The sequence below is a fragment of the Eptesicus fuscus genome, chromosome 22, assembly GCF_027574615.1.
Source record: "Eptesicus fuscus isolate TK198812 chromosome 22, DD_ASM_mEF_20220401, whole genome shotgun sequence".
Classification (NCBI taxonomy): Eukaryota; Metazoa; Chordata; class Mammalia; order Chiroptera; family Vespertilionidae; genus Eptesicus; species Eptesicus fuscus.
In genome coordinates, this window is record NC_072494.1 from 2,575,354 (window position 1) to 2,589,261 (window position 13,908).

Consider the following 13,908-nt stretch of genomic DNA (forward strand, 5'->3'; position numbering starts at 1 on the left):
GCCTGAACAAGAAGAGGGAGGTTCGCTCTGTCCCGCCCGTAACCATCCGGCTGGGAGTCCTTCCAGGGGACGCGGGCAGCAAGTCACCTGATTCTGCCTGTTGTTATTCTGCTCTCCCCACCCCCACCCCCCAAGCGGTGCCCTTGGTTGTGTGGCCACCATCAGCTCTCCACTCCCCCCCCCCCCCGCATTCCAGCCTGGGCAGGGGAAGATAAACGGAGGACAGACACCTCTATTTTAAGGCTATGACCTGAGCATTGCAGAGGTCACTTCTACTACTGTCCTATTGGCCAGAATCCAGTCACATGGCACCCCTTAATGCAAAGGGGGCTGGGAAGTGTAATCTGTGGCCGGGTGGCCGGAGAGACACATGAAACCCAGGGAGTTCTATTTCTGAGAGAACAGGAGACACGGGGGTGCGGGTATTAGCAGGTGGTCACACGGACTAGCACATTCCTTCGCTTACCGCACGGATCACATTTATCAATCAGGCACCATCCCATGATTATTGTCACAGTCCTGGCAACGTTGGGGCGCATTTCGGTTTTCTGTCTAGAACAGGGTTTTCAAGGACAGGGTGTCCCTGAAGCTGTATTGGCAATCCCTTGTTCCAAAGGCATCGATATTAAAACTGAAGATCATAACAGCATCGTCCCCATACGTCAAGGTTTCAGGTTGGATCCCCAGTCGGGGCAGACAAAAGAATCAACCAATGAATGCATCAGTAAGTGGAACGACACATTTTTAAAATATGTTTTTATTGGTTTCAGAGAGGAAGGGAGAGGGAGAGGGACACAGAAACATCCATGATGAGAGAGAATCATGGATCGGCTGCCTCCTGCACGCCCCACACTGGGGGTCGAGCCCAAACCCTGGGCATGTGCCCTGAGCGGGAATGAAACCGTGACCTCCTGGTTCATAGGTCACGCTCAACCACTGAGCCACGTCAACCAGGCTAGAACAACAAATAGATCTCTCTCTCTCTCAAATTGATTGATAGATTGATTAATTTTTTAATATATTTTATTGATTTTTCACAGAGAGGAAGGGAGAGGGTTAGAGAGTTAAAACATCGATGAGAGAGAAACATCGATCAGCTGCCTTCTGCACACCCCTTATTGGGGATGTGCCTGGAACCAAGGTACATGCCCTTGACCAGAATTGAACCTGGGTCCCTTCAGTCTGCAGGCCGACGCTCTATCCACTGAGCCAAACCAGTTAGGGCGATTTTTTTTTTTTAATTTTTTAATTGAAGATTGACTCTCCAGATGGACCTGGTAGGTTTTCTCTTTCCCTGGAGTTGTCGGAGCTGCCCCCCCCCCCCCCCCCTGCCCACCCCAGCAGACGGGGAGGAGAAGGGACAGGAGTCATTACTGAGGAGCACCTTTTAGGTCACACCCTGTGCCTGAGGCTTACAAACATGACCTCATCTACCTCCACCAGAAAACCCTCTGGGAAACTCTTACCCCAAACGAGGGAGCGGAAGCTGGGGCGGCTCGGTACCCCGCCACGCGTGCCAGCCTCGCACGGGCTCCCTCTCTGTGCCCGTGGGCAGAGCTGGGGCGGGGGGAGCGAACCTTCGCACAAAATCACAAAATATAGGTGAACCTCCAGCGCCTTCCCAGTCTCCTGTGGGCGAGAAAGGAACGCAGCTCCCGGGCCCAGAGGAAGGGTCAGGGGTCATGGGTCATGGGTCGCCCCTGCTCAGCACTCGGAGCTGAATTCAACACCTGCTGGAGCCACACCGCCGGGGAGCCTGGGAGTCCTGGACTCGGCTCCGTCTGTCCCGCTCAGGGGGGTGTGAGAGTGACAGGTGGGTGTCATCTGAGCCTCTGTCCGCTGGCCTCCACAGTGCCCGGGGAGTGGCCCAGCCCGGGGTAACGCCCGCGGACTCGGGGCGCCCCAGCACCTCGCCGCAGGGCCCTGTCTGGGCGGAGCCGTGGCTCCCGGGACACGCGCTGCATCAGTCCTGCCCAAGGCTGCGGCGAACCGGTCATAAACCGCACCTCCAACGGCCTCGGTGGCACGGCCATGCTGCTCGGTCCCACTCCCACCGCCTCCGCCAGCTTCCCAGGGCGCTGCTGAGCCTCCGTCACTGTAGCCGCGTCCTGGTGGGAGCAGGGAACCCTGCAGGGCCTCCCCCCAGCGCCGCCCACAAGCAGGTCGGCAGCCAGAGGGCCTGACTCCTGGGCAGACAGACGGTCGTCCCCTGCCACCCCCCCACCCCACCCCCCCACCCCACCCCCCCCGCAGAGAACGGCTACCCCGGCAAAGCCCTGGGGAAGGGCCGGACAGGAAGGCTGCTGTCACGTGTGGGTGGGCCCCACCAGCATGTCCACCTTCGCTCTCTTCATTAGCGTGAAAGTCGGAAGCCCTTCCCCTCCGCTGAGCCAGGAGAATGCCGCTGCGTCTGCCAAGAACCGACTGGCAAGTCTTGCTCCCACGGTGGCCGATGAGACAGGAGTTAGGAGCTCAGGCTCCGACAGGAGAGGTGAAGGGAGGGTTTGCTTCCTGTCCTGCGTGGCCAGGGCCTCCCAGCCGGAACCTTCTGAGGGCTCAGCTCGCTCATCTGTGCAATGGAACCATCGCAGGGCTCCGGGGCCGGTGGTGAGGACCAAGCAGGCCAGGCCCGGCACAGTGTGATGCTCATACATGTTACACGTGGTTCTAACGGCTGACAGGCGGTGCTGTGATAAAGGACATGCGCTTCCGAATTCTTTTTCTTCTGAGCTGCCGTCTGTTTGGCCCTCATGGCACCCCCATCGGGTGGTGTTAGTCCTTGCTTCACTCCACCGACAACGGGAAGGGCGCAATGGACCCTGCGCAGCAGAAAACCACCTTCCGAAACGGCCCCTTCTTGGCGCACCCAGCGTCCTGTCCTTTTTCTAAGCTAACAGTGGCGTGTTGCCGGGGACCGAGGACATTATCTCGTGATGAGTACGGGAGGCTGCACCAGGCCACGGCACGGAATGAAAGCTGCCGCTCTCCCCGGGGACTCTCGAACATAACCCTCTTCCCCAGCAAGTGGCCACGGACGAGGCGGACTGCAGGCGCGGACAGCATCCCAAATCCTCTCTCAGACCCGCTGTTACCTAAACTGGCACCTGCCCACCGCCTCTCAGGAGCTGGGAGGGGCTCACTCACCCATCGGCCCCGCCTCACAGCCCGGGAGGCACCAGGAGGCCAGCGCTCTGTCCCCGCCGCTGGTTCTCGCTGCCTGAGTCAGCTCTCCCCACCCTCCGCTCCACCCGAAAGGTGACACCTCCTGAGGATGGGATGCGGCAATGACGGAAACTCTAACCCATCGGGGAGAGAGAAGAAGTGAAGGTTAGGGAGCCGGCCCCCAGCGACCTCCCCCAAGAGGCCCCACGTACAAACAATTTTAGTTTTAAGTATGGAGGGTGTCCCCCCAAAATGTCTACACACGCTCTGAATAATTCTAAAGGCAGTGCTTATTGAAATACATCTCATTTTCAGAATTGATCTACCAGCTGTTAAAGTGTGTGTACCCTGTATATACAGGTATACACACATATATACATATATCTAAAACTAAAATCTTTTAAACATATACCCATATGAATATGTATGTGTGCATATGCAGGTATACACATACTTTGACTAATTACATGGATGTATATAGATACATAGGTGTGTACATATACTCGTAAATGTAGATAGATGATAGATAGATAGATAGATGATAGATAGATAGATAGATAGATAGATAGATAGATAGATAGATGATAGATAGATGATAGATAGATAGATAGATAGATAGATAGATAGATAGATAGATAGATGATAGATAGATAGATATGTCTATACACACACACACATTTGCCTCCCTCACTATACCACGCACAGCTCTCAGGAAACTGAAATCAGAACCAAGGATCATACCCAGGGTTGGGATGCACAGGGTCCTTCCCTGTTAAATAGCGGTGATTCTTGACTCGAGCTCAATAATTATAATGTTCTAGAGCAGTGATTCTCAACCTTTCTAATGCCACGACCCTTTAATACAGCTCCTCATGTGGTGGTGACCCCCAACCATAAAATTACTTTCGTTGCTACTTCATAACTGTAATTTTGCTACTGTTAATGAATCATAATGTAAATATCTGTGCTTTCCGATGGTCTTAGGCGACCCTGCTAGCGGTTCTCAACCTGTGGGTCGCGACATTAGAAAGGTTGAGAACCGCTGCTGTAGAGCCTAAGACCATCGGAAAACACAGATATTTATGATTCATACAGTCGCAAAATCACAGTTATGAAGTAGCAACGAAAATAACTTTATGGTTGGGGGTCACCACCACATGAGGAACTGCATTAAAGGGTCGCGGCATGAGGAAGGTTGAGAACCACTGCTCTAAAGTGGTGACTGGCTAGAAAAAAGATCACTGTGATTTTTTCCAAATCGCTTACATGGAGATGTGGGTCAGACACGCCGGCGAGGGACACACACACATGGTTCTTTCTGTGCAACTTGAAACGTAAGAGTCTTTTCCAAGACATTCCTGGGTTTCACCTCGAAGTAACACTAGTCATTGCAATGAAGACCAGGTGGCAAGGGTCAAATACTTCACCAAGAATTCCTTTTCCCCGGGACACACGGTCACCTGGCACTGACCACTGTGCAGTCAGAGCCGGGTGCCAGGTGCCTCCCGTGGGCCAAAGGCGCGGTTTGGTGCGGGGCTGCGTTCTCGGAAGGCGCCTGGACACTCGCATGCATCGTCCCAGGAGAGCGGGTGCCCGGGGAGACGCACCTGAGAGCGACGCCCTTGTCCTGCCGTCGCCATAAAACGTCTGTCGTTTCTGTTGTCAGGCTTGAAAAAGAGATCCAAGACCTGGAAAGGGCTGAGCTGCAGATCTCGGCTCATGAAGAGGCGATTTTAAAGAAACTGAAGTCCGTGGAGAGGACGACGGAAGACATAATAAGGGTGAGTGCCCAGATTAAGCCTGAAACCCAGATTTCCTCTCCAAGCGCGTCCGCGAGAGCGTCCCATTCTTCAACGTAGACCCACATATGCAGAAGTTATGTTTGTCAGCTGTGTTAACCTTAAAGAATTCTTTCTCTTTCCCTTATAGTCTGTGAAGGTGGAAGAGGAGGGAACGCCAGGAGGTATGTTTCTGAGCATTCTCGTCTGTGTCTCACTCAGATGTTTTTTGACAAGCCCACTGACATGTCTCCATGACTGTCCATGTCCTCCAGATGTATTTTGAATTAATATTAATTTTACAGAGTCGATTGAAGACATCTATGCTAATATCCCCGACCTTCCAAAATCCTACGTCCCTTCCCGATTGAGGAAGGAAAGAAATGATGGACTAGAAGACGATGAACACAATAGAAAAGGTACACGAGCGACCTGCCTCCAGAGGCAGGCTCCCGCCTTCAGAGCTTTGCAAGGTCACCTTAGCCACGTGCCCTGCCCGTTGCGCGCCCAGCTTAATCCAGGGTCCGTTTCACAGCCTCCCGTGGGGTGTGAGGTCACCTGCACAGGTAGGGGTGACCGGCCGTGGCGTTCAGCCCCGGCGCTCTATTCCCTGGCAACGAGGTACGGACAGTGGATAGAAGGCTGACGGGAACAAGCAGCCCTTGAAATCAAAACTCCTCTCCTGGAAAGCGTCTCTCCCGCCAGATCCCACCCCGCAGACACCCTCTCCGGCCACTAAGATCCTCTGAAATCAAAATAAAACACTCCCCTGGGGCAGGCCAGGCGTTGTTCACCCCCAAGGGGGGTGGTTTTTATAAAACAAAACTTCGAAGCCGCCGGGGGAAATGAAGTCCTCTATGGGGGCCCAGAGGGACGCTTTGCATTTTAGACCAGAAAGGGAAGCTGCGTTCCACGGGCAGGTACCAGCCATTCGCTCCTTCATTCAGCAACTAGTTAGTGACCACGCGCTCCATGCCAAGCTCCGTCCTCGCACTAAGAGCACGGTAGGGAATAACACAGCAGGTGCCCGGCCTCGGGGGCTCAGTGGTCAGCCGCTGTTGACCTGTGAACCAGGAGGTCATGGCTCCATTTCCGGCCAGGGCACGTGCAGAGGGCGTGCAGGAGGCAGCCGAGCAATGATTGTCTCTCATCACTGATGTTTCTATCTCTCCCCCGCTCCCTTCCTCTCTGAAGTCAATAAAGACATATTTAAAAATGAACCGCTGCCCACATGGAGCGGACATTCTAAGGGAGAAAACAGACAGACGTTAGGTAAATAATAAACTATAGCACCTTAGGCAGTGAGGATGCTGAAGAGAAGGGTGAAGCAGAGACGGGGGTGGAGGGTGAGGGGTGGGGGTGAGGGCTCTGCCATTGCAGTCGGGCAGCCGAGGCCAGGAGCCGGGGCGATGGAGGAGGCAGGAAGGCAGTGGCTTGGGAAGGAAGGTGGGGACCAGCCAGCGCGAGCCTTGCCACACTGCTGCCACGGCGCCCACCGTCCTATTAGCTTCCCGGCGCCCGTTAAAACGGCAGCCACGGGGCCTGGCCGGGCCCTGGCGGGGCCTCCGTTTCCCCCCATCAGCAGGCTCGCTCCAGTCCGCCGGCTGCAGGGCCGCTGGCGGCATTGTTTTCAGCCCTTTCTCTACTTGACCGTGGGAGTGAAAGTGAGAAGCAGCGTCCGGCCACAGGCGAGGCCTGCGATCGCAGCCCCCGCCCTCTTCACAGCCAGCTGGACAGTGAGGCTGCCTCCCCGGAGAGGACATCAGTGTCCTCTATGGTCTCACGTGGCTGCGGGGTCCCTGAGCAGCAAGGGGGGGGACTTAACCCGACACGGGGACCGTGCAGGCCTCTGCCTCGGGGAACGCACAGAGCGGAATACTTCTCCCCGCTCGCGGGAAGGTCTGTGTCCCCTGTGAGTCACGCCAACGCGTGTAAATCCATCTCGTGGGGTTTGTCATTAGAAAGAACACAGCTTGCATATAAGCATAAACAATGGACGCAAAACTCTGGGGGGGGAGGGCATGTGTGGGTGTGGGGTGGGGGGGGGTAATAGTAAGATATGTACACATATAATACCTCAATAAAAATATTAAAAAAAAAAAAAAAAAAGAAAGTGTGACCTATAAAAAAAAAAAAAAAAAGAAAGAACACAGCTTCGGGTGCTGGGGAAAAGCCTCGCTATCTGAAACCATCCGCTTCTCTCCTCCCATCCCTCCCATTCTTCGCCGATGGCACACCTCCTGACCTAAAGCCCCCTCTCACCACAGTCCTGGTCACTGTGCAGCTGATGAATAACATCAGAAAGGCACACACTAGCCCAGGCCCCATGAAAACCATCAGAAGGGGCCGTCATGCACACACAGAGGCCGCGAGAGAGCAGGCTAGTGTACAAGGGGTGGGGGGGGGGAGGCGGGAACTGACCCGGAGCTGGGCCTTGTCTCTCCGCAGCTCTGTACGCCATGGAAATCAAGGTGGAGAAGGACCTGAAGACGGGCGAGAGCACGGTCCTGTCCTCCATCCCGCTGCCGTCGGAGGACTTCACGGGCGAGGGGGTGAAAGTGTACGACGACGGGCGCAAGTCGGTGTACGAAGTCGGCTCCGACCACAGGGCCGCGCTCAACGGCACGGACGGCCTGGCGCCCGTGGAGGTGGAGGACCTCCTGAGACAGGCGTCCGAGAGGCGCTCCCGGTCCCCCACCGAGTACCACGAGCCCGTCTACGCCAACGCCTTCTGCAGGCCCGCCACCCCGCAGAGGGAGAACGCGGCCCCCGGGCCGAACCTCCGGGGACGGGTCCCGAGGCAAGCCAACGGACTGGGAGGCGACAGGGACCGCTCCGTCCCCCACGTAGACAACGGGCTGTCGGGGGGGAGGGGCGACGGCTTGCCTCCCGACAGCCCCCCTCGGCCGACCCCTCACCCCCGCCGATGGGTGATTCCACACTCGGAGAGGCTGCCGGCCGCTTCGGAAGGAGCAGATGGGATGGATGGGACACGGGACAAGCAGGCGCCCTCCCCCACGGCAAGGCCGGGCCCCAGAGGAGGGCCCGTCGGGAGGCCCGAATGCCCGGGCCCTTCTCCCCCTCGGCAGGGGGCCGAGGAAGACGTGCGATACAACATCGTCCACTCCCTGCCTTCTGACATCGACGGCGCCGAGCCCGTGACCATGATCTTCATGGGGTACCAGCAGGCGGAAGACGATGCGGAGGAGAGGGGCATCCTGACGGGCTACGACGGCGTCATCCACGCCGAGCTGGTGGTCATCGACGAGGAGGAGGGCGAGGGAGAAGCTGGGAAACCTGCCCCCCACGCCAGGGCGCCCTACGGTCCGGCGCACCAGCCGGCCAGGCCAACACCTCTCCCCAGGAAGAGAGCGGAGGTCAAGCCCCCCGAGAACGCACGCCACCCTTCTCCCCACAAGAACTCCATGTCGCTGAGAGAGCAAGAAGCACGCCTGGGCAGCCCTGTCCACCCGCCGCCACACGCGGCCCCGACGGCCGGGGACGGCACGGAGGACCCGTCGCTCACAGGTAACACGCGTGGCAAGGCTTGCCGCTGCTGTTCGGTCATGTGACAGCCCGGTCCCCGTGTTGCTAACAAACCCTCTTGCTTTCCACTAACCCACGCTAAGGTTGATCATTAACCCTGATTTCACTGTCACCCGAGGTGAGTCAGTCAATTCAAAAGATAAGGAGAAACGGGTGTGTTTTTTTTTAAATCGTCGCCTTATTTGGGTTTTGCACTGGCTGGCATTGGTAACGTGAAAACGCGCCTTCGGTCCGGGGGCGTGGTCCCGTGTGCGAAGGTATTAACGTCACTAACCAGTTAGCGCATCAATGTCAGATCTTCTCGCTCCAGAACCCGATACCAGCTCCTTCTGTGTGCCTCTGTGATTTCAGCTTCCGACACGAGCTAACAAATTGCCTTATTTTTGCAAGAAAGAACAAGAAACCAATTTTATTTTGAGTGTGGTATTTTATCACTTTGCTGTACCTTCTTTCTACTTTCCATAGTTTTGCTATCTTTCCTTCCTCAATGTCTCTGTATGTTAAAATAGAATATCAGTTTATCTCCAGGGCATCATCTACAACGTTTTCCTGTGCGTGGCCTTCCCTAACTCAGTTCATTCGTTTTGACCGTTGTCTGTATCTTCGCACTCCCCGTTCTCGGTGCAGTTTAACGCTGCCGATCTTCCTTAGCATCGAGCGGAAAACCACACGCTTTTTCTACAGAAGCGACAGCTTCTTAGAAGTTTAGATTCCTCGGTGGCACTTGACTAGGGTCCTCTACTCACCACTTACAAATGCTAAGTAAGAATCTGACAAAATCAACGATAAAAGCTGTACTTGCCTTACACACCCAGACATATTGTAAGGGACATATATGAAGGGTACAGTCATTTCACATGTCTCTAATAGAAGAATTCTCATTAAAAAGCAATAATTATCGCCCCAGCCGGTGTGGCTCAGTGGATAGAGCATCAGCCTGCGGACTGAAGGGTCCCGGGTTTGATTCCCGTCGAAGGCACGTACCTCGGTTGCAGGCTCCTCCCCAGCCCAGGCCCTGGTCAGGGCCCGTGCAGGAGGCAACCAATTGATGTGTCTCTCTCACATCGATGTTTCTCTCTGTCTTTCCCTCTCTCTTCCACTCTCTCTAAAAATCAATGGAAAAAATAACCTCAGGTGAGGATTTAAAAAAGAAAAAAAAAAAAGCAATAATTGCTGAGTCCCAGCTAGTCTAGCGAGCAGAGCCTGACAACTCCACAGGCGTTCGCTAGTGCCTGTCCAATTCTTCTTCCTCCGCACCCGATACGCTGAGCCTTGGTTTGCCGATAGCACAGTGAAGTGGGTCTCTTCCCAGCTGTGGCGTCGTTGAATGAGGCTCACCGACGGTCAACTTGCCCATCTGAAGCATTTCTAATCTCTTGGCGACTGGACACGTACATTATCTTCCTAAACCCTGAACTCGATTCCACCAGCACCAAGCGTTGCGTGGCGTGTCCCCCACGATGGAAACCCGCTACCAGGACGTCCCTTTCCCTTTCGAGAACGGGCTTTGTCTGCTGAGCAAACTTTGCATCTTGAATTCATTTTTAAAACAACAGGGAAGACTTGGGATCGGGGGAGCATGCTGTGGATGGCCGGGAGCTGTGACAGGACCCACCCCAAATCCTCCCACCTTTCAATTAGGACTTTACTCAGCACCGCCCCTCCCGTGGCCACACCCTAACCTCACAGGAAAAGACAGGAAGTGACACATGTTTCCAGACACTACTCAGGGCCCTGAGCCAAAATCAGGCAAACAGGAAGCGTCTCCCAGACCCAGGAACAATGCACAGCCCCGCGCTGCCGGGCGGAGTATCTTACAAACAGAAGCTCCAAGCCCCTCGCCCGTCAGGACGCGGCCGCAATGCTGCTCCCTAACACGGTGCGTGGCTCGCAGCGCTGATCTGCTTTGAGTGGGTCCTTCCAATAAGCTGATCACGTCGACACATGCCCTCGGGGGGCCTCTGTGGGCACAGCACACACAGCCCCTGCTTCACAAGCACCGAGTAGGTTGAACTTCGCCACCCACCCACCCCCTAAAATGCCATGGCTGGTGCCTGAAAGTTCACTTCAGTCCACCCCTTTACTTATGTGATAGGTCCCCGTCTACATATCAGTCTTCCTGGAAGGTATCACAGTTAGGAATTGTTCTTCTCTTCGTGTAAGTGTTGTCACGAGAGCCTTAGCGAACAGCAATTGTGAACGTGGAAGAGCATGGAGAAGGATGAGGGATGGAAAAAGGAGCAGGCGGGGGATCCTACAGACAATATTTTTCAGCCAAAACTTTGAACGACGTACGACACGGCAAGAACACGTCGGCATAGTCGTGTCTGTCTGCTGGGTGCACGTAACAGGGTCGTGGTCTAAGACAGCGGTCGCCACCCGGTGGCCCGCGGACCACTGGTGATCCGTGAGGTCCGAAAGGCTGGCGACCGCTGGTCTAAGATACAGCTCAGGGCCAGGGCTCCCACCAGGGAGGGGCCCCAGCAAGCGCTTTCCGGATGTCACCGCTCTCCCCACCAGCTGGACGGCTGGCTCTCTTTGGCATCCTCACCAGCCTGGACTCGGACTTCTCCTGGCTCTGTCCTCCCCTCTTAGAGACGTCAGTGACGTTTCAGGATGAGGAGACAGGGAACCTCAGCTTCGGGGGATGCACAGGCTGCCGGTGCCCATGTGACCAACCTGTGGCAACCGTTCGGAGCCGAGGGGTCCTGAGGGGAAGGGGCAAGCTTTCTCCCACCAGGTTCAACCAGCCAGCGCTCTGCGTCTGCATCGCTGCGGGGAGGGGAGGTAGAGGTCAGAGAAGAGCAGAAAGGGGAGCAGCTAGCCCGGGTGGATTAGCTGTGCGCCTCCGGGCCTTCCCCCTGACCTCACGCCCTGGCCCCACACATCTACCTACATGACACCCACACAACCTATTGCCACAGGAGTAGAGAAAGGAATTAGCACACTCTAACAAGCGAGGGTTCTTTTCCCCATTAAGGAAGAGGACAGTGAGAAATGGGACTGAATCCCGCTCCTGAGGCCTTACACAGCTACGATGTCCTTTTAGAATCTCATTGGATGCCAATGTATGTTGTGTTCACTCTACTCATTTTCCAACCTTTGCAGAAAAAGGTTCCTTCTAGGCCTGAGTCTATTTCTGCCCCAGGTTAGCAGTAGCTTATTATTTCTACTATTCTTGTGTGCTACTGAAATCATGCTCACGCTGTTGGATAAAACCCTGACCGTGGACCGGGCCCTGCTCTCCTCTGGGGATGGGCAAGATCGAGTCCCACAAATCCAAGGGTAGAAAGGGCAAAGCCTGTCCTGCCTCCAGCTCCCCTCCTGCTGCGGAAGGACATGTTCTCAGGCATCGCCTCCCAACTTCTCCCAGCGATAGAGACCGCCCTCTTGGCCCGATCCTAAATTCAAGGGACTATTCTTGACCCCGCCCGCTAGAAATGACCATTCCCCTTCAGGCTTCCAGGGAAATACTACTCTTTGGTTTCATTTAGATGCGATCATGTCATACAAGTGAAGTGACGATAAAAGTGATCATGGTTATGGTACAGTATTGGGTCCTATGTGTGAATAAGAGCTTCTTGTAGGTGTCATTCATTTCATTTGTTAAAGACAACTAACAACAGATGGCTGAGCAATGAGAGAGCATGTCTTCCCTTTTCTACTGTTTTCATTAAATAAGATTTTGCAATCAGTTATCTAGCTCTGTCACAACATGACTGTCACAACCAGCGCCTTGCAAGCCTTTATCAACTTTCGGAAAATGCCTCGGAGCTGCTGTACTCGGAGCCCTAACTCTGGAGGGCATGACACCAGGACGTCAGACGCGTCCTCTGAATTCTAACTCGGCGTTCTTAAAAATGGTCTCTTCATCCAACACCTCATCGGTGGCGGCATGTGCTCGAATACGTATATTTGGCATTTGAAAGTACTTATACCTTGACAACGACATTTTATGATTACTCCAACTTTCATTACTGGTTCACGTGGTTTCATTATAAAAACTTTTGTTTTTGCCCGTCTCTATCCAAGGATGGAGCCCCTTGGTAGAGTCAAGTTTGATGAACTAAAAGATAATGTAACCATGAAATAGAGTTTGGGTCGATGCCTTTTTTTAGTTGTGCATAGCTCAGAAATATGCACAAAACGCAGTTCATAGATGGAATTTATCTATGGCCAATAGTGAGGCTGTGCACTAACCCTATATTTACTCAACTTTTTCTGTGCTTGCTCTACTGATTTTTCTCATCTTTATAGTAACAGGCTCCTTCTAGTTCTGACCCTGCTTCTACCCTGAGTTAATCATAGCTTATTATTTCTACTATCTTTTTGTGCTACTAAAACAATGCTCACATTGTTGGACAAAACCATCTGAGGTATGTTTCAAACTTTCCTGCATTCTATGAAATGGTCATTTAGAGTAAAAAAATAAGACTTCTGATTATAACTTTTTTTTTTCCCTTTAATTTGCAGCTTTGAGGATAAGAATGGCAAAGCTGGGGAAAAAAGTTATCTGAGAGGAGTACCATCTACATAAACGTACTTTGGAGAAGACACTAAGAAATGTTGGCAACTTTCTCTCCTGGATACTTTCTTTCTTTCTTTTTCTTTTCGATCCAAAAAAATTACCGTTATATCCATATTAAGCCATGTGAGTAAGCAGTAGCCATTATTTGTAAAAGAATATATATATATATATATATATATATATATATATGGCAAAAAGCTGGGGGAACGGACACTCAACTTTTCCAGTTACTTGACATGATTCAGTGGGGGTGAAAACCAGAATATTTTTATTGTATTGATACCAAAGCATTTCTAATAAGAGCTTGTTAAATTTAAGAATAAAGTTATTTAAAATAGCCTGGCTCTATTCTACTAACTGATGTTGTAATTTTGCGGATACAAATGAAAGATCACAGGAAGCCCCTGTCCCTTGTCACAGAAACACCCATCTCTAACCCTGACACGTAAAGTGCCTTCCCAAACCACCGAGGCCTTAGGACAGCCGCATCCTCCCGCCGAGGACCAAGTCGGCTGGTTGGGTAGAGACTTCAGCTCCTGGCGCACATCCAGCAGGCGTGTGCGATGATCACCCTCACGTGTGGGGACGGGATTGGGATTATCTTGCTAGTGTACATGACTTCACAGGCGATAGCTGGCGTGTTTATTCTTCTTGAAATATCACCCTTCCTGTCACTCAGTTCAATGTGAGCACCCTGGTTCCATGACTGGGTAGCACCTAAGGCTGCTCGATGGAGGACTTCCCCTATTCTCAGAGGACACAGATCTGGTCCCGGGTTTGACCGACGGTGGCGAACAAGACAGAATCCCGTTATCAAAATGCAATAAGAATGTGTGCCGCATGTCATGCCTACGTATTCTTGCCGGGACGTGAGCTCCTAATTTGAAGACTAGT

At 53.4% G+C, this 13,908-nt stretch overlaps 1 protein-coding gene across 2 annotated transcripts in view; it reads left to right on the forward strand.

Annotated features, from left to right (window-relative positions):
* The window catches only part of PALMD (palmdelphin), a 35,688-nt gene extending 22,334 nt beyond the window's left edge, over positions 1–13,354 (forward strand). For both annotated transcript variants that reach the window (XM_028153966.2, XM_028153965.2), the window contains 5 exons: positions 4,829–4,943; positions 5,092–5,125; positions 5,246–5,359; positions 7,389–8,468; positions 12,960–13,354. In XM_028153966.2, coding sequence (XP_028009767.2) covers positions 4,829–4,943; positions 5,092–5,125; positions 5,246–5,359; positions 7,389–8,468; positions 12,960–13,003 — 1,387 coding nt within the window. In that variant the 3' untranslated portion in view covers positions 13,004–13,354. The remainder of the gene's footprint in view (positions 1–4,828; positions 4,944–5,091; positions 5,126–5,245; positions 5,360–7,388; positions 8,469–12,959) is intronic.
* Positions 13,355–13,908: the final 554 nt, after the last annotated feature.